Below are 24628 nucleotides of genomic sequence, written 5' to 3'. Positions count from 1 at the left end.
GATGCCTTAGAGAACTAGGCGCAGCAAGGCAGCACCCACAGCCATAATGGTACCGGCAAAACCGACGGCGTACTGCAGCATCCGCTTCTCTACCTTCTCCATCGACAGCCGCAGCTCGTTTAGGGTCTCGTCCTCCGCCTGCTTCTGCAGCAAGAACTTCTTCTCGAGCTCTGCGATCTCCATGCGGATCTTGTCAAAGTCGATCTTCTCCAGCATGCGGATGTCCTGCTTGAGTGTGTTGAAGTCGCGCTCCAGCAGCTCCCGCGAGTGGCGCTGTGCAATATCTGCAGATTTCATAACACATCCGTGTCAATTCTGCGCTTCCCAGCCCAACCACTTCTACATCAAAGCAGCAACTCACCAAACTTGAGAGTCGAGTTAAACACTCGCTCGGACAGCTCCGCCTTGAGCTCGACATGCTCGGACTTCGTTGCCAGCTAGAAACAGCAGAAAATGAATTAGGACCAGCAACACACACATGAATTGACCCAAGTGGCTTACGATGCGTGACTGGGCTTCCAATGAGGCGGCCATAGCTTCCTTCATCACTTGCAGAATAGCCTCCGACTGATCAACAGTGAAGCCTGACAGAACCAACACCAAAACATTAGAACCGAGTTCAAGTTAGGTAGCGCGTGACACGACTCGCACCTCTCTCCTGCAGACTCTTCACCACATTGTGAGTGTCGAAGTGCAGCGGGGCATCGCTGCTAGACGTGGAGAAGCGGCGGCGGCCAGTGGCGAGTTGCGTCGTGGTAACTTGAAGCATCGAGCGCAAGATCGGCGAATCCTGGCTCTGTGACCTGCTGCTGCTAGTGGTGAGAGAGGAAGACGCTGCGCGACACGTGCCATACAATTGCTGCGTCTGCACACCGCCCCCAACGGTCTGGAAGTGCGGCGCAACCAGCGCGAGCGCCCGCGCGCGGGGCGCAGCAGCAGCGATTCCAGCAAGCATACTGTATTGCGTTCTGACCTGCTCTGTGGATTTGCGCAAACGCAATGAAGAATGCACTTGTTGGTCCTCAAGCTGATCGTTTACAACAGTGCACGCCAGCATTTTGGCATGTTGACAACTCGAGCGGATAGTAGTCCTTCATTTTGGTCATTGATTGCCTGTCACTCATAAGGTATTGTCTGTCCCTGGCCAAGCGGAGCCGCTGCCCCGGCCGCGCTGGTGGAAGCAGCGACAGCCGCTGCAGCAGGTCAAACAAGCTGCAGGCTTGGCGTTCCCTTGTGTCTTGCCTGGAACGACCAGCCTACCCAGCCAGCTCCCGCCCGCCGCGCCGCTGGAATGGCTTAGTGGTATCCAGACACCTCCTGGAAGTGGCCACCGGGGTTGAACTTGAGCAGGAAGTTGGGCGCCTCCTTCTCCAGCTTGGTCGGCTCCACGTCCAGCTCGCGGAGGCCGGGCAGGTCCGACGTCTTGACCTCGTTCAGGCTGAGACGCGTGGCCCAGTCGCGCGTGAACTTGGGGTCGGGGAATTGCTCGCAGAAGTAGCCGATGGCCTGGGCCACGGGCAGCGGGAGGTTGACCAGGCTCGGGTTGCGCTTGGTAATGTCGAACACGTAGTCGGCCAGCTCCTTGTACGTGAACTCCTCGTCGCCGACGAGCTCGAAGGTCTTGCCCTGAATCGTGGGGTCCTGGGTGATGTGGTAGATAGCCTTGGCCACGTCGTTCACGAACACGGGCTGGATCACGGCGTCGCCGTTGTTGACGACAGGCACGCCGCCGTAGTTGAGGCGGTTACCGATCCAGACCAGCAGACGGTCCTCGGGACCGAACATGTTGGACGGGCGCACGATGTTGGCCTCAGGGAAGGCCTTGCGGACGGCAACCTCGCCGCGGAACTTGGAGGCGGCCCACTCGGAGGGCGAGTTGGGCTGGGCCAGCAGCGACGACACGTGCACCATGCGGGGCACGCCGGCCTCCTTGGCCACCTCGGCGATGGTGCGGGCCACGTCCACGTGCACGTCGTCGTACGTGTAGTTGATCCACCACGGCAGGATGTGCTTGGTCTGGTAGTGCTTGCCGATGAGGTTCACGACGATGTCCGCGCCCTCGACGGCCTCGAAGATCGAGTCGCGGTCGCGCGGGTGGAAGGGCTGCTGCGCCACGTTGCCCAGGTCGGCCGACACGCGCAGGTGCGACACCTCGCTCTCATCGCCGCGGTACGGCAGCACGTACGCGTTTCCGTTGGTGCCTGCGGTCGCAACAGTGTGAGAATCGTTAGAGAATTACGGCGATAGGAGGGCTATCGAGGTGTGGCTGGACCGCCGGGACGAATGTCAAGAGGATGAAACTTCATGCAGACGCACCCAGGTGCGCGCAGACGTAGCGGCCCAGGAAGCCCGTGGATCCGAAGACCGCGGCGGTGATGCCGTTGTTGCTCACGCGCCCCGCGGGGTGACGCAGCGCCGCCTTGGCCACAGGAGAGAGCGCCGACATGTTGACTCCGCAGGACTCTTTATCTAGCTGGAACGGCCCCTCGCCGCACAATTTCTGCGGCTGCGAAGGAGCGACATTCGGACGACATTTCCCTCGTCCTGACTTCGAGCAACACCATTTTACGTGCTTTACACCAACGCCTTTTCTTAGCAAGTGTGCCCTCATCATTTCATCCAGCAGCTCTCTCACGCGACCAGGCTTGGACTGCCGTGTCTCGCACTTCCCCTTTGGGTCTTCTCACGCGCACGAGCCCTTCCTCCCGCTGCGACCACCTCCACCTCGCCGACGTCGCTCCTGCGCGCAACAACCGCAAGAGTTGAACGCCCAGAACCCGCTGCAAACGACCGACCAAGATGAAGCTCGTGGGCAAGAAGGAGCAGGCCTACGCGTCGCTGGACATGGAGTCGCCGCACGTGTCGCCCATGCGGCGCAGCAACTCCAACCTCTCCAACGTGCAGCTGTCCCCCTCGGCGGCCTCCACCGTTTCCATCATCTCGGAGCGCAACAACACATTCAGCAGCCACGGCGACGACGGCATCCGGCCCTTCTACAATAACGTGGCCAACGACATCTTGGCGGCGCTCGACGGACCAGTGCGGCAACTCGCATTTGAGACTAAAGGTGCATTGCTGGCAACTGGGTAGGTGGGCTCTCGAGTTGTGGCGTGCTACGAGGTGAACTGTACTAACTGCTTGACTTGGATGAATTGACTGTTGCAGACTGGCAGCGGCGTGCTACTTGCTGGCGTGGTTCCAGGCCGTGCTGATTCCCTTTTTCCTCGCGATTTTCCTCATGTACGAGCAGCACTTTGGCTTAAACGTATTTTGGCTCCTGGAAATTGTCTGACGTGTATGGATCATGTTGGGACGTAGGTACCTCGTGGACCCGTTGGTTGAAGTGATCGACGTATCACCCAAGTATTTCCTTTGCGTTTGCACATCCCGTGGACGCCACGCTCGCCGGAAGTCGCGTGGTTGCTCGCGTGCTTTCGCGTCGCTGGTTGCTGTCAGCTTGGTGTGCGTGTTCTTCGGACTGCTAGGCTACATCACAGTGCTTTCGGTTCATGCGCTGGACGCTGGCGCTTACCAGACTGGATACAACCACCTTGTCGCGGGCGTGGAGCACTTGCTCGAACAGATCGGACTGCCTGTGAATATCACGACGACGCTGCACGACAACGTTGACAAGCTGGCGCGCATAGTGGTTACGGAGACGATGGACTTGCTGTCGGTCATGTTCGTGACCCTGATCTACCTCACTTATTTCTTGTGCACACGCACACGTGCAAGTGACGCTGGAGGCGTTTGGTCCAAGATTGACCACGATATTCAGCGCTTCGTGACTCTCAAGTGCTTTCTCTCGCTTTTCGTGGCGCTATTGGTTACGATCGTTTACGTTTCACTTAACGTGGGGCTGGCCATCGTCTGGGGTATGCTGACGTTTATTCTGAACTGGATCCCCAACGTTGGAGCGATGATCGCTTCTGTCGCGCCAATTTGCATCATCGCCATCACGCCGTCCGACCTGATGAACCCGATGGAGAAGTTCTTGGCAGTGGTCCTTCCCATGTGCTTTCACATGTTCGTGGGCAACTTTGTGGAGCCAAAGGTATTCGGCCGCAAGCTCGAGATCGACCCTGTGATTGTGATCTTGTCGCTTTCGGCCTGGGGGCTTTTGTGGGGCGTCGTGGGCATGATGCTGTCTGTGCCACTCACGGCAGCAGCCAAAATTATGCTGAGTCATCTCAAGCTCTGGCCCGAGTTCGTGGCTTTGGTGGAAGGAACGTACTTCACGCGGTTTGGCAACAAGGCCGCCGGGTATAAGAAAGAGGAAGACGATAAGGCTGATTTTGAAACTATGCAAGTGCGGACCGAGAGTGAAAAGGATCGCGCTAACGGCGGCCACATGCGGGCATAAAATAAAGTTTCTTTTTACTTGCACTACCTTGTGGTATTAGCTACATTGGCCAGTGCCAAAAGGATACTAAGCGCTAGAACTATTACCAGCGGCGGCGTTGGTCGAGTGGAGGCGGAGGGGTTGTGCAGACACTTACACCTGGAAGCCGCCTCCTCTTCACCATACTCTTCTCGGCAGAGTTGCTCATCGACAATTTCGACGGGGTAATCCTCGTAGTTGGGCGGCTTCGCTGCCCTGTTGTCGTTGAGGAACATAAGCACGCCGTCACACGTATGTCGTGAAGCATTGCACGGTACGTCGTTAAAGCCCGGTGGTGTGTCGGCCTCGCCGCATGCCGAGTCCGAGCAGTACCATGCCGCTGTCGAGTTGTCTTGGCAGACATGCTGGCGGTCTTGACAGCCAGTCCAAACTTTGTGTGGAACTACAGGCGAGTTGGGCGAACAGATCGTCTCTCTGTTATCGGGCAGCAGCAGCCCGCAGTCCGAGAAGAGCTGGGGCTCCATGTTCATCGCCACACTAGCGCAGATCTTCACTGTTTTGGTGCTGGCATCGAAGAACTGTGTGTCCAGCGGTGTTGTGAAGTGCGTAGGCTCCTCCGGGTCGCACGCGTAGCAGAAAGCAAAGGATAGATAGCGCTTGGCCGCATTTTGGAACTTCTCGCACGCCGGGCCGGCCTCAATCAGTGCGAGGAACTTGCCGTTGATGTCCGCGTCGTGCACTGGCAGGCAGCAGCTCGTGGGGTTATACCAGTTGCAGAATACCAGGGGCTGGGCATTCTGTTCACCAACGGCACCAAAGCAAAGCGTTGCCGTTAGACACCAAAGGGACGATACCTTGAAAATCCACACCCACTTGCCTTCGTCGGCGGGTCCTGCAGGCACTCACACGCCCCATCCTGTGCGGACACGGTTGCCACCAGCAGAGCGACGTACAGGATCAGCACGGCGGCTACGGCCTGCACCCCGCACATTTCCCAGAGGACCACTCGGCCATTTTTGCGAAGGCACCACCGACGGTTGCAACCGCCAACGTCACGGCTGTTCCCATTGTGGCGCCACTTAACAATCGCATTTCACCACCAATACATGCACATGGTACATTTCATGAGCACATGCAGAGGTCGAAGACCTGCGACGTCCGCTGCCCGTGTTGGTTCTCAGTTGGCCGCCGGAGGGTAATAATCCCATGCGCTGCACGTGCCCCGTCATCATTCCTGCAGAGCCAAAGTGTACCTATGTTCTCGACTTTGCACAGAAAAATCATGTCCATTTTCCACCAATCGTGAGGCGGCGCCCTCTTCCACACAGAGTCACTCACCCGCTCCACATCTCTTCATTCCGTCTCGAGGCGGCAACGCTCCACCACGTACACCCGCCCCCGCGTCCTCTGCTTCGCCGCGCGACCATGAGCAACCTCGCCTCTGACGACTACTACGAGAACCTGGGCGTGGCGCGCACCGCCACGGCGCAGGAGATCAAGACGGCGTACGTGCAGCAGCTGGTTCCGCTGGTTGGAGACGGAGGAAAGTGACTGTTTCGCTCTGTGCTCACTCACTGTAGCTACCGCAAGCTCGCCATCAAGTACCACCCGGACAAGAACCTGGGAGACAAGCTCACGGCTGAAGCCAACTTCAAGATCGTCGGCGAGGCCTACAACGTGCTGTCGAACGACGACACGCGCAAGATCTGTACGCTCACCCTCTGCCGATGTACAGGATGCGGGCGCGAGTAGCTCACTGCTCTGCTTGTGACTTTGTTGTAATGGTGTCGCTGCAGATGATATCTACGGCAAGGAAGGACTGGAGGACGGCGCGCAGCCGATGACCAAGGAGCGCGCCATGGAAATCTTCGAGGAATTCTTCCGCTTCGGCGAGGCGATGGACCCGGACGCCCCCGACCGCTCCAAGGGTCTTAAGCGTGCCGCGGGTGGAGCAGTGTACGCGCCCGCCAAGGGCCTTCTCTATGGTGGCAAGTCGATCGTGGGCGGCGTGATCATGGGATCTGCCGCGATCGTGGCCGGAACTGGCGCCATGGTTGTCAACGTGGCCTCAGGCATTAAAGAGATGGGCGAGGCTGGCGTCAATGCCGCCCGCAAGCGCAAAGACAGCAAGCAGTCTAGTGACAGCGAGGCGGAAGTTTCTACTGCTACAGTGGTTGATGGACCTGCTGATACTGGAGCGAAAGGTGAAAAGACGACGATTGAACTCGCAGGGCAGAAGCCCACGCCAACCTTCATGGGCGGACTGAAGAAGGCCACGATTGGTGCTGTTGCAGCTCCTGTTGCAGTACGTTGTGTATGAATATTTCAAATCAGTATGACGGGGATCGGCGATTTAACTTCCATCGTGTGGTTCTTTGCAGGCAATTGTGACGGGCGGCGGCGTGTTGCTGGCGAGCGGTGTTGCGGCAGGTGGATACGTTGTTGGAGGCTTTGCTGGCGCTGCGACGAATGTGGCTAGTGGCGTTCGTGAAGTGAAGGCAGCGAACAAAATGGAGAAGAAGCGACGCGCTTCCAGCGCTGCCAGCACCCGTGACTCCTCGGCTTCCTCGAAGAATTCGCCGGCTTCGGCTGAACCCTCAGTAAAGGCCGTTCCGGTACAAGACGCAGTGCCAGCACCAGCAGCCCAGACGGCGTAGAGGAATAAATGACATGCGCGATCCGGAGCGAAGCCTCGGTCGTTGTGTGTAGTTAGAACGAGATAATACATAGTTAGCCTGATCTAGTTACTTCATGATTGAGCGGTTTATTTACTTTCGCTGGTGGTAGCCTTGGCACGGATCAAGCCCGGACCTCCGATGGAGCTGGCGAAGCACTCGAACCCCTTGGCCTCTAGTTGGGTGATGAGCTTCGCAAAGTCTTCGTTACCGAGACTACGAGGCAAGAGCGAAATGGTGCAGCCGCCGCCACCTGCGCCAGTCAGTTTAGTAGCTCCGTTGAATTGCTTGCAAATGCGCGCCACTTCATCAATTTGCGCGTGACCCACGCCCAACCCATTCAAAATCTTTTGGTTGTGCTCAATCTCTTGTCCAAGCACCTCTTCAGACAGCACTCTTAGCTCACTGAGGTCGACGAACTTTTCAACGAGCTCCTGGATGGTGTCGAATCGCTTCTGAACCTTCTCGCGATCTGCTTCGTAACGTTTCCGAACGTTGCCCACTTGCTCTCTTGTGGAACGCGGGACACCAGTGTTGACCAAAAGAAAACGGAACTTGTTGAGTTGACACTGAATGCGGCGGAAGGACGGCCCCGGGTGCTTTTGGAAGATCAAGGTGCCTCCAAAACACGAAACAGTGTTGTCTGCACCAGAAGGCGAGCCGTGAAGAATCACTTCTGCTCCGAAGGCGTAAGAGTTGATGAAGTCCAGCTCATGTTTGCGAGGACTGCCCGACAGCTCCGCGAAGGCACCTGAGAGCGCCACTGACATCGCTGCCGACGAGCCAAGTCCAGCGCCAATAGGCAGATTGCACGTAGCTACCTCCACGTGAAGTCCTCCCTTGGACCTACCCATACGGTTTAAACAAGCATAAAGTTAGTCGACTGACATGACCACACTACTCAGAAGCCAGAGGAACGACCGTCCTACCCGCTGAGGTATCCAGACGAGCGGAGCAACGCGCAGCACAAGAACAGCGGCGCACGCATAGCCTTAGCATCCTCCGGCGTCTCGCTATCCAGCACCTGCTCAATTCGGGTCATCACCTCTTGCGCCGGAGTTGGCACATAGTGGACTTCATCGTCGAGTCCTTCGACCACTTTTTGCAGCTCGGAGGCCGCATACGCGCGACGGAGCGGCTCCTTGTCGCGCGTGGACTTGATATCCTTGCAAGAGAACTCGATGGTCGGCTGGACGCCTGCAGGCACAGCAATGTGCGTCTGCGGACATACACACAATCAGTCAAATCCTTGGCTCTTCAACTACAGCAGCAGCATCAGCAGGTGAGTTCGCGAGTCAATGGCAAAGTACGCACAATATCCGCCTGGATGCGCAGATCCGACAGCGCCGCCGCCACCACGGGGCAGCCGTAGACCACGGCGTGCTCGCCGAGCAGCAGCAGCTTGCCGGGCGCCGACACGCGCACAACCTCGCGGTCTCCTGCCATGACGATTGGCAACTGGTCGACCGCCAGAACGTGCAACGCAAGTTCGGCACAGTGTACCGTTTCGTGTTCGAACACCACATTGTACCAAGTTTGCGGCACGCAGTCTAGCGCCAGTAGTTTTTACGAAGACCAGCCCACTTGTGAAGCAGTATTTACGCGTCGGCCCGCGGCAAAGCACGGCGAAAGGTGAGCGCGGTGTTGAAGTGTTGAAGTGACAATCACTCATGGGTATCTAACGCTGCTGTGGCTTGCCGCAGAGGGCTGCACCTGCATGCCAGGCTCGAGTCGCTCGTGGATGGAGGCGGAGGTGGAGGCGAAGCCCGCCGAAACAGCGCCGAGCCGCGCCATGGCAGTGCTGAGCGTGGTGGACTCGGCCGCTCCGGGGAAAGTCCCCGCCGTGGCGTCTGCCGCAGAGCAAGTGGACGCCGCAGACGTGACCACGGGTGCCGCGCTCTTCGACCTGTCCAGCTACACGGGCGGGGCGCCGCTGATCCCCATGGGAGACGGCGGCGCGGGGGTCGGAGGGCCCTCGACTGGAGCCCCGACAGACGCGGCCCACGCGATGTTCGACCAGGACGTGGGCAGCTCTCAGGAGCTCATGGGCAAGCACTCGGACGCAGACGAAAAGAAAATGGGCAGACCGAGCCACCCGGCGTGGCAGTACTTTGTCCGAGGAGAGAAGCGCAACCGCTTCCACCACAACGCCTACTGCAGATTTTGCACGGACAACGGAGAGAACCCCATCGCTGTGCGAGGAGTGTCGGGGAATATGATTCGCCATCTGCAGAAATGCATCTACTGCCCTGCTGAGGTGGTGACGCAACTGAAACTGTTGTGCGCACAGAAGGATGCTGCCAATTTCAATAAGCGACACCAATCGCAGAGTCGCAGTGTCGACATGCTCATGCAGGAAAACTCTCCTGCTCCAAGGAAAAAGGCACGACCCAGCGAAGACCAAGGGGACGGGTCCGTTTTGCAACTGCGGAGTGCTGCTGTGCGTGGGTCTGGCACGATTGCTGCCAAGGCGAGTGGTGCTCAGGATACGACTGGAGTGGAGGATTTCATGCCACTTCCGTTACCTTTGGAAATGGGTGGAGGTCTCGCGACGGGCGTACCGACATCAAAACCGATGAACTATGACGAACGCTTATCAACGCCGAGGAAGCCTATTGCTCCGGCCAAACCTCCACTCCGCGGCATAGCCAAGAAGCAGTCTAAACCTCGTACTCTGCAGACTCACCGACCTGATGATCTTCACATTACTCAGCACGAGAGCAATGGAATTCACACAGATGCTTTGAACAAACTTGTTGTATCGTCGACAGTTGCAGCAGGTCTGCCGTGGGATTGGGTGTGGACAGAACAATCGGCTTTGATGTTTGGTGATCTGAACTCGAAGATTGAGCTCCCGACTGCCGACTTAGTTTCGTCTTTGGGACTGGCTTCTCACGACAAACAGATTATGAAGATGAAAGACGAGCAAGTTGGAGTTACTTTGGCTGTGAATTGGTGGATGGCCAAGTGTCCACGATCGAGTTTCGTTCTGCTCTCTCTGATAAATGCTCTCGGCGAAGCGACTACTTGGGACCTTATTGACTTGGGAACTGAGGACACTGAACCGGAGACTCTAGCTGATAAACTCAAGGGCAACTTGACTGCTTTGCGAAGAAGAGGCATCCATGTGATCAATATTGTTGCCGATACAGCCCTTACGTACGCCGCATCTCGGCTAGCCGTGAGCTCGAGCGAATGGACTAGCTTGGCTATCCCAGTGTTACCGTGCTTTACACACTTACTGCAAGTACTATTGGGTGTCGTCCTGACGGAGTCCGACAAATCGATGGAGACAATTGGCGAGGTGATCGAGCTCATACGAATATTCTCAAATCACCGCGTTTTGAAAGTGTTGAGAAGAGAATGCGGTGACCCGGATGCAGTACTACACGCACCCACACAACAGAACTGGTACTCATTTATTGAAGCCGTTGATTCAGTTCGTCAGTACGAAGATATGATTAAGATTATCTCGTCCAAGGTTGTCCAGGCTTCATCTGATTCCAGAGACTCCACAACGAATAGACCACGAGCTGCTAATCCGCGAAAAGATAGTGCTGGAAATACGGTCGACGAGTTGGCGGAGTGCGGGCTTTCAAGCGCTGTAATTCAGACAATCCAGGATCCCGAGTTTTGGGAGAATGTTGTGGCGTTGAGCGAGCTGATGTCGCCGCTCAAAGAAACGTACAAGATGATGGTTGGCACTTTCACGTCGTCTTTTTCGCTGTCAGATATCTTCTACCAGTTTGGCAGAATGCATCAACAGTATGGAATAATTTTGTCTGACTGGGAAGATACCGCCGGTGGAGGACGATCTGTTGAGCAAGCACGCTCGTTACTGCAAAAAGTGAGTGACATGTGGAGAATGTTTGACCAGCCTTTGATGATACTGGGGTACACTTTCAACTACAACCTCCAGCATCCGCTTCTGGCTCGCCATCAACCATCGCTCCAGTGGCTTTCAATTGGGAAGTACGCAAAGCAGTACTTTCGCGGTTGGTTTTGCGCAGCATCGTCTACCCGGAATCCGTCGCGGTTGCTGGCTTTGTGTGACGAAGCTGCTGCCCAATTCATGGAGGACTTATTGGCATTCAAGGAACGCAAGTATCCTTTCGACGCTGAGTCAATGTGTGACTTTGACAACCCCAAGTTTTTCTACATGCTTGTATCCGATTCGCACCCGCTGATGCACATGTTCGGATCTCGACTGTTCAGCTTCGTGACTAGTACTCCTCGACTAGGCGATGTTCTCCCCGGGAAGTGCTTCCTTCCGTCTGCATCTTCGACAACATGTCCACAGCAGACTTTACTGCCATTACTACGAATGAAACTATTCGCCCAAACTGCTATGCGGCCATCGAAAGATTTGCTGGGATTCGTACAAAGCAACAGGCCCAAGGGTACCATGGTCAATACCGTCAGTGGTGGTGATGATGCGCATTCTGAGTCAATGGCAGAAGCTGATGAAGGAAGGGCACCGTTTCTACTATGCTTTGGCTCAGCTGGAAGGGTCAAAATGGGAGAAAGTGACGTCAGTATTTCGCAGGCTGACCGAGTATGGAACAAGAAACAATGGACAGCGATGGCGAAAGAATGGAAGACGCACTGGCAAAAAGAGACTGACACCAGCAATCAGCTGCAAACGTCGAGAGTTTTGGACGCGTTCACGCCAGATCTGACGCTAGACCAGATTTTCAAAGACAAATTAGCATCCAGACTCCCCCACGACCGAGAAGATGCCGTAGTGGATGTGTGATGCCCCAACCTCCGATTCTTTTTTAAGTATACATGAATGCTGCGAGTCCCATACATTTTTATTCTCCGATGTAGAGTTTACGCTGCTGTAGTGGAATGGTCATGAATAGCTTCTCCAGCGTATCCGCATCTACATTGCCGTTGCAAAGTACTTCTAAGTTGGCTGTTTGACAGGCCAAGTTCTCGAACCTGATTCGTGAATTTAGTGTCACGTATATTTGCCAACGAATCCAAACGGATGAAAACTTACGATGCGTGGAGCACATCAATGCGTTTGTCTTTTCCCGAAATGTTATCGCGGAAGGCGTCGTATCTGTTCACAGAATTGAAAGTTGTTGAGATCAGGCTCACACACGTGTGGCCGGGCACCTTACTAAAGAAACATACTTTCGATGGTTCCTTTCGCTCTTTTTGGTGATTTTGTTTAGCATCGCCACTGCTTGGCGCTCCGCCGCGTCCAACTGGAAATTGGTTTCGCAACTCGCCGATTCGCTCACAGCTGAGAAGTTGGTAGCGAAGTGTGATTCGTCGTCTGTGGCTGGTTCGCTATATCGAGCAGAAGAGTGTGGGCTTCATTCAACCCAGGCAAACAAGAGAGCAAAACGGGTCAGGTAATACTGAAGGAGCTCTTGACAACCGACGGGCCTACCTGTTAGGGGTGCTGTTGTTATCATCATCACTGCGAAGTGATCTTTGGCTGGATGTAGTTTTGATATTGCGACGTGAGCCAGTTGTTTGCGCTGGGAACGATGGTCTGACTGAGCGTTGTAACGCGATGCTCTTGCTACCGGGAGGCTTTGAGGGCTGTGGTGCTTGAGAACCTGTCGTCGTCGTACCGCTACGCTTTGACATCTTTTGGGCTCAGCTGAAGCTGTTGGTGCTTGGTGCAGTTTCTGCCAAATTGACCCCAAAGGCCGGTTGTAAAATTAGATTCATAGCATGCCAGCTTACCAGGTTGATCACTGACAATCCGGTCCCATTGAGTGGAAACATCGGAGTTGAACTACTCCCGCTTTCGTCATGAACCAAAGCGTTAGACCACCGAGAATCTTATTTGTCCGACCGAAGTCTGCAGGGGCCGTCCGCAGTCTGTCGCAGATGTCCAGCTCCTTTGCACCGGCCCCACGTCCGAATGGAACACAGTCGTCGACTCTATCTGCGGCTCCGATCATTTTAACTGGGGCTGCTCCACCGCAACCTGTTCGTCCTCAGAACACCCAAGGGAGAAGACCATCAAATGCCGTCGGATCAAGACGATGTTTTACTGCAGCCTCTGCTTCAGCTCTTCCTGTAGGGAAAGATGGGGACAAACCCTGCCTATTAGAACAAGATCCAGAAACCTGGGCGGAGGTGGACACAGAAAACATTTACCGCATCGTTATTGCCCGAAAGGATGCAGAAGAAGCCGCACAGCAACTGGCACGACGTATAGCACACTTTCGTACCCAGGAAGAACGTGCGCTTCGTGACATGCAGGGCTTGAGGAATTGCCTGGAGAAGAATCTTGTCAAGACCCAGACTTCAACAGATTCTACCGCGTCGGACATTCGACAAGGCAACGAAACTTCGAACTCCATCCCGGTTGCTTCGCGTTCGTTGAATCTTCACGGTCGTAGTACAATGACACCGTATCGCAATGCTACGCCAAATAATATCAAACAGACGAAGGCTCCGTCTTCGGAACGCAGGCGCAGATTACGTGTGCCGCGCAGTCGCGAACAATTAGAGTTTCTTGCAGTAAGTACCAGCATGCTGTCGCTTATTGCAATGCTTCCAAGGGGAGGGAGCAACGTCAAATGGTAATATTTGTGCTGTTGCTGACGTTGCTTCGTAATTTTCAGAAGCAGAAGCGTGCACTCGAAGTGCATAGGATCGAAGCGGCTCGCCAGCAAAAAGAGCGCCGGAAGGTTTGTGCATAACTTCGATCTTATAAGATTTTGTGGACGTCCTCACTGGTTGCACGCCACCATGGCCTTTTCAGGTAGCGCTAGCTGAGCAAAAGGCTAAGGAAGCAGAGCAAGAGTGCAAGCGCCGGTGTCGAAAAGATCGTATACGAGCTGAAGAGCAGCAGGCCATTGAGCAGCGCTTAGAAAAACAGGTCAGCTTTGAACGGTGAATATGCACCCGTAAATTGAACTAATCAGCTTTTCCCCAGCGACAAATGCGTGAGGCAACAAGTAAGCAGCAGTATCAGCGGCTCGCAACGGAAAAGCAACGGCAGCACGAAGCACTGAACTTGATCGCAGTTATGGAGGAGGAAGAGAGGAACTTGCGGCTTCGGCTAGAAGCGCTTCACTTTCACCGCGAGTACATGAAGCAGGAGCTCAGCTGTGGCTTCCCTACGGCAGCACGACGAGATCTGATTGATGATGATACGGTTTCATTCAGCCAATGATACCTTGACGCAAGGTCCTTGAGCAGGCTTGGCGTTCATGCGTTCTTGAAGTCGATACTTCGGACCGCAGCTGAACGACCTTCAGGCGCAGCGGGACGGCTGCGCGGGCGCTCCATGTGGATATGTGGTAGCCACCTGAGCAGGAGGAAGGGCAGAGTGCGCGGAGCTGGATTTTTTTGGCTAAATACATGACGTTCTACTACTGTACTGTACATTGCTGATCATGACATCGTTTTACTTAGTATTGTATTGTATTTTATTTAATATTTCTCCATCGTAGGTGAGTGAACACAGCCCCAGTGCTGGTGGAAGGCGAATCTGATGCCACTCAGACTACAAAAAACTATTAATATATGTTCTTTATCAGTGATCTAACACTGGCTTCACTTAGCATTTCTGGTTGCTGTAGCAATAAGCTTTGCAACAAGAATATTCTGTCGGATCTACCATTTGTCGACAAACTCTTCCCAGCGTTCACAGTGTAACAAAATGTGTGCATCAAATACTCACGTTATGTCAATGATCCGTCTCTTCTCGTTTTCATCAGGATGGAGATGGGAGATTTATCTACGAGTTTGTATGGGATGATGGGCTACCGGTAGTCGCGCTTAAAGCGATTCCGGTCCTTGGCATGTTCGTCTACACAAACTAAAATGCGACTGTAGACGAACTCCCCCGAGGCCATCCCGAATGTGACGCAGCGGAGGTGAGTCCTCCAAAATGCAGGGCGAACTTCAAGCTGCTGCTGCTGTTAAGCATCGCTTTGGCGTGTTCGAGTTCCAACACCGGCTCAAGGGCGACAAGTCTCCGCCTGATCACCATGGTTGCACCCCCCTTCGGCACGCACGCGGAGCACTTGATCTCAGTATACGAGGATCGGCGGCATGTCGAACGCGCGACCGTCTTTATCCGTCCGCTTGGTGCCTTTACTGTTGAAACGAGCCTCTCAACACCAGGATTAGAGGCCAAACGAATGCTCGGAAAAGCGGCTGGGACACGAGTGCAACGGCCTCTCGGAGAGGACCCACTTCGCTGCATCTGCCAGTCAAACCTGTCTCGAGTATGTGAGCCCTTGGCGGGATGGCTGGTCCATGGTCGCCGCTCCTCTTCTCTGCGCGCGCAGTGCACCGAACCCGCAAGCTCCCTCTCACGTAGAGTCCACGACCCACTCGCGGTGACCGCCTCGCGGGGTACAAGTAGCTGCTGCTCCATTCCGCATTTTGCTTGCTGGCATCTCGGCGTTGCGTGCTCAAGCCCCCGTTGAACCAAGAAGAAAGCAAGATGGAGAAGTCGGCGACCACCTCGTCCAAGACGCCGCTGCTCGAGCGCATGATGCGCCGCAAGCCCATGCAAGTCATCCAAGCGGAGGTACACTCAACTACCTCTGAAATTATATGGCTACATGGCCGAGCTGTATACCTGAGTGGTGACAAGAAAACGTATTACCTCTATCATTTTATAGGAGAACGCCCAAGATCTTCCCCGGTCACTATCACTATTTGACCTGATCTGCATCGGAGTGGGAGGCACGGTGGGCAGCGGCATCTTCTCCACGGCCGCCTCCATTGTGAGCGACACCGCTGGCCCGTCGGCGGTGGCGAGCTGGCTCATCGGCGGCTTGGTCTGCTGCATGAATGCGTTGGCCTACATGGAGCTTACCACGCGCGTGCCCTCGTCCGGCAGTACGTACGCGTACACCTACCACGCTGTCGGTGAGATGCCCGCCGTGGTCGCTGGCTGGTTGTTGACGCTCGAGTACGCTGTGTCCGGCGCCGGTGTGGCTCGTAGCTGGGCGCAGAAGGTCGAGGACTGGGTCGTGCTGGAGCACCCCAACGCCAGTGTCCACTGGCTCAACCTGGAGTACGCCAACTTGCTGTCGGCTCTCATCCAAGCGTTGTGTGTGGTCGTGCTGCTGGCCGGTGTTCGATTCGGCAAGGTGTTCGTCAACGGCTTCACGATCCTCAAGATGTTCGTCGTCGTGTTCATCATCATCGCTGGCTTCTGCGCCATCGACCCGGACAACCTCAGCCCGTTCGTGCCCGCCCGCGCGGAGAACAGTTCGGGCACCATGGCATACGGCACGCAGGGTATCATCACGGGCGCCACGCAGGCCTTCTTCGGCTACATCGGATTCGACGAAGTCTGCTGTCTGGCTGCTGAGGCCAAGAACCCCAAGAAGGTCATGCCTGTTGCTGTGCTGAGTGTCGTCACGGGCACGGCGGTGCTGAGTGTGCTGTGCTCGCTCGTGCTCTCCGGGATGGTGCCGTACTCACAGGCTACAAGCTTCCCAGATGGGTTTGCCGGTGTCGGATGGGACTGGGCCGCTCAGATCGTGCGCGCTGGTGAGACCATCACGATGCCTGTGGTGGTGCTTATTGCCTTCCTGGCCCAGCCGCGTCTGAACTACGCGCTCGCCTGCGACGGGCTCATGCCGGAGATCTTCGCCAAGGTCGATGCCAAGGGAAATCTGTTCGTGAACACGCTGATCACGGGCATCTTCTTCACTCTGGTGGCATTCATCGTGCCGTTCGTGACGCTGTGGGATATCGTGAACTTCGGTATCCTCGTCTCGTTCGTCATGTCCAACTCGTCCCTCATGATGATCCGCATGTCGGAACAATCGCCGCAAACGGCTCCCAAGTTCATTGGATCGTCGGTGGCTTTGGCCCTCATGACGGCCTTCTTCTACCAGCAGGGCTACGTGACGCATGACTCGACAGCGTGCCTGGTGATCGCCATCATCTGCCTGGTGGCGACCGTTGTAATGACGATCGTAATGGGCATCAAGTGCCCACAGTCAGCGAACGACCCGCTCTACTTCTCGGCACCGCTCGTACCGTACATCCCGATGATCTGCATCTTGGCAGACTTCTATCTCGTAGCTCAGATCAGCAACCTGGGTTTGATCCTCGGTGTCGCCTGGGTGTTGGTTGGCGTGCTCTCGTACTTCGCCTACGGCCAGCAGCACGCTGCCAGTCAAAACGGCTGGGCGGAGCTGCTTCAATACCACTTGCCTAGCATCCATAGCGCCGGCGATGACAGCTACGTGGGCACGCGTCCATCCCTCAACGAGGTGCGCCCTTCGATGAACTCCATGGTTAAAGACAACTAGGTAGGAAAACTCAGCAACTTACCCGAATGATGAAACGCTGCAGCGTTTTTGGCATCCCTGGCTTTACTCTGGTTTCATTGGGGGGGGGGGGGGTTCCCACCGGTAAATCTTCAGTAGGATCTCAAGAAAGTTCAACCTAAATCAATACATGCCTACTCAAGAACACGGTAGACGAGCCGAGAATTTGCAGTAGCGATTTTGCTACTGCAGTAGCAAAATCGCTACTGCAGTAGCAAAATCGCTACTGCAAAAGTCTTAAGATCGGCGAGGGAGAGAAGCTTGAAGGCCATAACGACGGAGCTGCGGCGGCAGCAGCACAGGAAGCACAAGCTCGCTCTTGCTCGCCATCAGAACGGAACGATGGCGGCACGCTAAGGTATGACACACGGTAGGAGAGCTTGCGCTTTGTAACAATCGCAGCGAAGCCGCGTATATGAAGGAATACGTCACGCGTTCGACCAAGCAGACAAAGAGAGGAAGATTTCCCCCTTCGCAGCCAGTACGGTGCTGCATTTTGCGGAGCACGAAGTACGGCGACGTCTACGGCAAGCTCGTCGCGTGCGCTGGGACGCGGGTACTGCTGTTTCCTGGTGCGTGCGGCGCCGCCGCTGGCCGCGAGGGTGCCGGTGCAGTGGTTCACGTAGGTGCGGACCAACGAGTGCTGCAGTCGCTCACAGCGATGGTCTGCTGCTTCACCGCTTCCATCCTAGTACCTGGTAGTATTAAATGAAGTGTTTATCACCACTATCCATGCCGCGGTCCCTCATCTCTGCTTAGCTTGCATGCATCTCCGAGGGGGTTCTTCAGCTTCGGAAGACCTCAATCCGAAAGGTCGCGTTTACCAGTGGGAACTTATCTCAACATTTTGACGACGATCTTGAGAGAAAACTCAAAAAAAATCTTGAGTAACCTACTGAAGATTTACCGGTGCGAACCCCCCCATTACCCTAATGAAGGACTCTGGAAATTCCGCTTATTTTCACTGAGATTTTGAAACAGGATGGTGATACATGTAATTGTGCCAATCCAACCACTTCAGTGATACAAATTAACATAGTACTTTGTAAAAACTAATTCGCAGTTCGAAGAACTGTCGATTGGGGAAGGTTTTTGAATGACATCGAACGACATTCGCGCTACATTCGTAGGTTCCCCGCCTAGCGGATGACATCGAACGACATTCATGCCACATGAAACCGTGGATCTTCCTCAATCAATTCACCGCTCGGATTGACACGTAGATAAACAGACAACTGGAGTTATAAGTTGAAATCGTAGCCTGCTAGCTCTGGAATAAAGTTGCGCCTGAAGTCACATCGTAGTCGCGGAGCTCGTGCAGTGTGCCGTTTCACCAAGCTGGGGGCGAAAGACTTTCAGAAGTTCAAACGGAGTAGCCACGCACGTAGAAAGCCACGCTTGGCTTGGTGACCATTATCATACACACTTGCTCAAGAAAATTATGAAATTATGCGTAATTGATCGCCTTACTGGTATTATTTGTAAAACAAAAAGCATCTCCAATTTATGCTAGACCTCGAAGATGGTTTGAACCAGTTCTCGACCCTAAAGTTTCTAAAGTGGCCTGAATCGACGATTACTTGAATCATTCCATTTCTGGGCTTGCTCACAGAAACGAAACTTTAATTTAAAACTGGGCCTGTTCGTTGGGCACTTGCCTGATCGGCTTAGCCGTAGTTTGTTTTTGATGTAAACCAGGTTATCCAGTTTAGACATGAACACACGGGTTCTACAGACTACGACGAAATATCCGGCAGGATGGAGTCCGGTAGACAAAGTTGTGCAATGAACAACAAGAAATTCGCCTGCCAATATTATGTGCTATTTTGTACTTCATAATTTTGTGCGTATTTTATGCCGTGTCACAGTATTTTCAAATTTTACATATACGTTAGAATCGCCAGGTGTCGAACCGCGCTGAAGGGCAAGAACGTATGCACCCCGAGAAAGTGGACTCCATCGAAATACACGTTTTGTGGAGAAAGAATGCAAGAATGCAGCCCGTGGTACCTTGTTCGTCGTAGTAGCATGCATCGTATAGCTAGCTACTGACAACTATATTCTACAACGTTGAGCTCAAAGTTGGATATACGTCCTGATGATGCTGATCGTGAGCCCAACCACAGCTTCCAATAAACTATACGGACATTATCACAGCACTACGTCGTACTTGTACATGTAACATGTTCAGAGCACTTAAAATTGTACTTCGAAGTAGTACTTTACTGACCCCATTGGCTATCGATCCGATCGTATTCTATGACCTCCTCTTTCAGACACACTAGAAGATGATATCGCAAACGTACTCCACATGCATAGTTCTATTATACGAGGCCGATTAATTGGCCATGTAAAATTATCCTGGAAGAGGATCTCGACAGGGTGAATTCCTGCACATTCATTAGAACGAGTCTTTGTGGATTGAGCACCCAACAAGACTTCCACGAAAAATATTAAAGTTGTGCAAGCCAAGGTAGATTGCTTGCTACTGTATCTTATTTGCCGAACCCTTATAGGCACAAGCAAAACTGTTTTGCGATTGAGAGGATACCATGTTGTCACTGAATACGGTGTATCGGTATTTATGATGGTTCCTTCTGAAAACGCCTTATAACCAATACACAGCGACAAGTAGAGCTTTGGCATATGCATGGAACTGTTCCAAAATTGACACAAATCTTCATGACACAATTTGTGGAGACGATTTTTGCGTCTTCGCATATTGTACTGGGTATGCAGCCCTATTTTTGTGCTCATGACACATTTATTTTTGTGTTGTTTTTGGATGTATCAAGTGAAATCTAATTAAACCGATTTCTTGCAGCACTCCAGCTGCTTTGGGGTTTTTAAGGCATCTTTTGTTTTTGAATGATAATTTTTGAATGATTGATCAAGGCTTGATCTCGACAAGAGCTCATTGAGTTTGGTTTCATTTTGTAGCATTTTATCGGTCCAAACTACCCCACCAAACAAAAATCTTTATTAGGTCTGACCGTGAACTTGCAACAGACGAACCCAAAGCACCTTACCAGGTATGTACTCCTCGACTTGTGAGTTTGAAGCAGATGCAGCGTGTTCAAGCTGTAAAATTCACTACCGGCGGGGCCAGCGCTATAAATTCGTCGATTTATTGCTGTTCGTCACGATAGCAGCTAGTCTGAGCGACATGCATCCACAATAGCGGTCTAGTACAGGTACAAAGCAAATAAGACTCCTAATATCTACCGCCTGCGCATCACCATACCCGGTAGATGCTGCAGCTGCGAAGCAGGCGCAGGAGATGCCTGTGAATAACACAACTTTGATAATGTTAATGGAAGATTGCGCGCGCGGAGTGTGCTGCTTGTTTTACTTAATGGGTATCATCACAGCTGGGTACAGGGATCATGGCCCGAGTCCCTATCAGATTTGGGACCTAACTATGATACTTTTCTTTTTTTACCTGAACTCATTCGGGACAACACAGAAGGTCGCAATATGGGGAGGAAGTCTGGCATCTCGATCCGCTCCTATGCGGCAGCAACGGCAGCTTCGGGGCAGGGGCAGCAGGCTGATGACAGTGCGGTGCAGATGCAGATAGAAGCGAGCGAACGGGCTACCCTACAGGCAACTCTAGATACGCGTCCGATCAACACGAAGAGAAAGTATGAAAGCTATCAGACTGAATTTCAGAGTTGGTGCAGTGAAAAGCATTTCTGCGATGGAGCTACGGTCACAAAAGGGAAGCTTCACCTTTTTCTGACGGAGCAGGTGGTAGGTCGAGAATCCAAGAAGAAGAAGAAGGGCACGTTCGTTGGCGGTTCGATTGTTTGCGGCTACGTGAATGCAATCGTCGATCTCTACAACCAACAAGTCGCGCTGAAGATTAACTCGAATGTCCATCCCAGGTATGCTCAAGTAAAGCAGCTGATAAAGAATGTACAAGCCCAAACAACGGAAACACGGAAAAAAGAACTACCAAGACCGTGGTGTTGGTTCGTAGCTCGATGGGTATCACTCTGAGGAGCAATTCCGACAGATTTGTGACACCTTTTTTCTTTTGGGCGATCTTCGTGGGCGGGCGGCGTTTCTGGTATCGCACTTTGGGTTGCTACGCGGGGAGAACGCACGTGACCTCGAGCTGGCCGACATGTTCTCTCAGGTGCTGGATGGAGAAGGATTTCAGACCTGTATCGCTCTGGTGGTACTAATCCAGCACGGAAAGACAAACACGTACGGGAAGCTCCAGCACGTCGGCTATATTCGCAACAAAGATGTTCACGTATGCCCTGTTGGTGCAGTTGCGTTTTACCTATTCGAGCTCTTTCATATCGATTTGGAGCCCTTTCCTTTCTTTCGTACAGCAAAAGATTGGTATGACGTCAAGTTTTTGCGTGGTCGCACTCGTACGAAGTCAATTTCGTACAACACCCACAAGAAAAGTTACGAGAGTGTGTTCAATCGTCTCGGATTAACTTTTAACAAGAAAACGCACATCAATAGACAGCAGGGCGTTCGGCAGCTTGAACGCTGCGATGTGGACAGCTCCCAAACTCGTAGACATGGCAGATGGGGGCAAGACACAATGGAGGGTGTATACTCAGCTCCGCTCGCACGGGAAGCTATGCGCGCCTTGTCAGGGCACCCCGCACGTTCGCGGCTGTACTATCTGGAGCGAGCCTGTGTGGATCCTCCCCAAGACCTGCAACCGAAGATTTTCCCTGATCTTGAAACATACAAGAAGAAAATATTGGATGGAGACTGGGAACAAAATTTGGCAGCACGTGGATTTATCGAGTTGCTGGAGTACTTACGGATCGCCGTGCTTGAGGACGCTGCGTTCCTGTATGAGCTCCTGCCCACTACTGTTCAACAGCATGAAATCTTTGGTGAACAGTTCCAGCAATACCGCTCTGAGGCACTTGCCAGGGCCAACTCAACTGAGCACCCCGTGGAGATGCAACTTCAAGTTGCAATGCCTTTACTCGCGCAGCAACTAAGTACACAGCGCTCCACAGTCATGGATACGATACCATCAGGTCACCGGCAACTAGTCAACTTGGTGGAACACTCGCAGCAGCAACTTACCTCGTTTCTCCAGGGCGAGGTTACTTTCCGGTTGCAACCTGTGCCGGACTCCTCAGGCAGACTCCACAGCCAGACGACGGTACGAGGTGGTGACGGAGTTGAACAATCAGCTGATACCCAACAGCAGCAACAACTGACCCCGCCTCTCAGCTCATCGGCTGTACCACAATACAGTATGAGTCGTCAAACATCAACGGTAAAAGAGCTGTGGGTTGAATGGCATGAAGGCTTGGCCAACCGACCTTCTATTGAATATCTAGAGTCGACATTTGGAACAAAATGGAGATCATCAGGAAAGGAAACGAAGTATTTCTCGAGACGGTTGTATATCATCAAGTACGTACGCAAGTTGGTTGAGGGGGGGATGACAGCCGATGTAGCGATCGCCAAGGCTGACTCTGAACGGGGGCGTCGAAGCATAGATGGATTCTCGAAGGTACTGCGCAGCAAACAAGTCAATTAGTACCCTTCGTGTAGCATAACATCACACTAATAAAACAACTTCTTATCTGACTGGAGGCTTGAGTGTCTAAATTGAAGGGTCAATGGCTTCTGATCTTCTGGTGTCCATGTCACCGAATCCGATAATGCGTTGGTTAGCCTCCAATTAAAATTCACCGACACTAGAGGGCCTTTACACCCACCCACTTACATGCTGTGCTGCTGTGTTGCGCACTGGGCCTGGTAAGTCGAAGTCCAGCGACTCGGGCTCAGGTAGGCTCAGCACCACAAGGTAGGTGTGCTCATACAAGAGTAGTTTGCTCTAGTGCACGTCCAGCCTCATTCTCATGGATACATGCACACCTAGTGAGCTTGTCCTGCAGGTCGAGCGGAAGCGAGCCAAAGCTGCAGCAGCACCTGCACGAACACCTGCACGAAGTGCTATGTAAGCTTTCCCTCACATACAACAACTGAAACGTGATGGGGCACGACGATCATCTTCTTGTGGGGCTGCCGCAGCCGCTTGGTGGCCTTTGGCCACGCGTCGGCGCTCGTGGTGTAGAGGACGGTCCCGCTAGCAAAGTAAAATGAGGTAGGTTAGATTCATCACCACGGCTACGAAGAGAGAGCCGAAAAGAGTATGCATGTACAGCAACTCACCGTCCGTAACGGGCGTCGTACGCGGCGGCAGCGTCGCGGGGTCGACTAGTTCTGGAAGAGTTGTTGAGAAAACGCGAATGTTGAGCCAATAGGAACACAGCAATTAGGTCATGACCTGATTTTGATATTTGCCAGGTAACACGGGGTTAATGTGGTGATACCTACGAATACCATGTGTTTAGGTCATGACCTAGTCGTGACTTGGCCGCTGATACTTTCAAGTACTTACTTGGCTACGAGATATCCGACGATGTAAGCAAACGTCGTGATTTTAATCTATGTTTATCTAGTATCCACAAGTGGTTTGGTTTTATTTTTCTGTGAACACAGGCTGTCTACTGGGCGAACCTCATCTAGAACTACATGTATTTCGGCGTACATTCACCTTCATTAGCTCTAATATTTCATGTAGCTTCGAACTGCGAACCCCCCCCCCCGGGTTCACCACCCGGGTCACCAATATTTTCATACTAGTATAGCAGCATCCTCACGGCGAATTTTCGCCCCGGTTGCATTGCTTCGGAAAAGGTTGTACCTTAGCTTCTCAGAACCGCCCCCAAGTATCCTACACGCACTCATACTTTTACCAAATTGGTTTCAAAAATATATGCACGAAGTGCCGGGTTTGCATCAGATTTTATTAAAATGACCGGGCTTGGAGTTTAATATGGAAAACGGTATAGGCAGCACGGGGACGGATGCCACGAGCAAGTCAGCGCGCGTGTTCCCGACATTACACACATGCTGATCAACTAGAACTTGCATGTCCGAGTCATCCGTCGCCGCCATAAACGAAGACAGGAAAGCGGCTTGACGTAACAGCAAGGAATCTCGCGCCGCATCTGGTAGTGCTGTCGTAGCTTTCGACCTCTTTCAACCGTAAATCAATGTATAGTCTTTTGCTAAGTCCTGGTTTCCATGCTAGAGTAGTGAATAAACACTTTCCGAATCATTACAAGTGGCTTTGGTATTGCCACCGTTGGCCGCTGAATCGATTGCAACAAATTTCCGGGTGGACATCGTTAAGTATCCCCCACAGTACCAGGCTAAATCGTGCTCGAGCATTCAGCAAGCCAATATACCGCAATTCGCATGTTGAGAGCTGCACCCGCTTATTCCCTCTAGCCCATATTCTGTATCCTACAGAATAAGCATTTCGACAG

General features: G+C 53.3%; 2 protein-coding genes across 2 annotated transcripts in view; both read right to left on the bottom strand.

Annotated features, from left to right (window-relative positions):
- Window positions 1-6: 6 nt before the first annotated feature.
- PHYSODRAFT_478596 (hypothetical protein) lies at window positions 7-769 on the bottom strand (the record flags this gene model as incomplete). Its single annotated transcript, XM_009521076.1, has 4 exons — window positions 7-284; window positions 362-437; window positions 502-584; window positions 652-769. The coding sequence occupies 4 exons, from the start codon at window positions 767-769 to the stop codon at window positions 7-9; spliced, it is 555 nt and encodes a 184-aa protein (XP_009519371.1).
- A 306-nt stretch (window positions 770-1075) lies between these two features.
- Window positions 1076-24628, bottom strand: part of PHYSODRAFT_284843 (hypothetical protein) — a 58984-nt gene continuing 35431 nt past the window's right edge. Inside the window, exons 3-4 of the mRNA XM_009521075.1 lie at window positions 2317-2453; window positions 1076-2201 (exon numbers count right to left, since the gene is read on the bottom strand). Coding sequence (XP_009519370.1) covers window positions 1297-2201; window positions 2317-2446 — 1035 coding nt within the window. The 5' untranslated portion in view covers window positions 2447-2453 and the 3' untranslated portion in view covers window positions 1076-1296. The remainder of the gene's footprint in view (window positions 2202-2316; window positions 2454-24628) is intronic.

The sequence above is a fragment of the Phytophthora sojae genome (assembly GCF_000149755.1).
Source record: "Phytophthora sojae unplaced genomic scaffold PHYSOscaffold_2, whole genome shotgun sequence".
Lineage (NCBI taxonomy): Eukaryota > Oomycota > Peronosporomycetes > Peronosporales > Peronosporaceae > Phytophthora > Phytophthora sojae.
The sequence above is the reverse complement of the archived record's forward strand: the minus strand, read 5'-3'. Positions and strand labels throughout refer to the sequence as shown.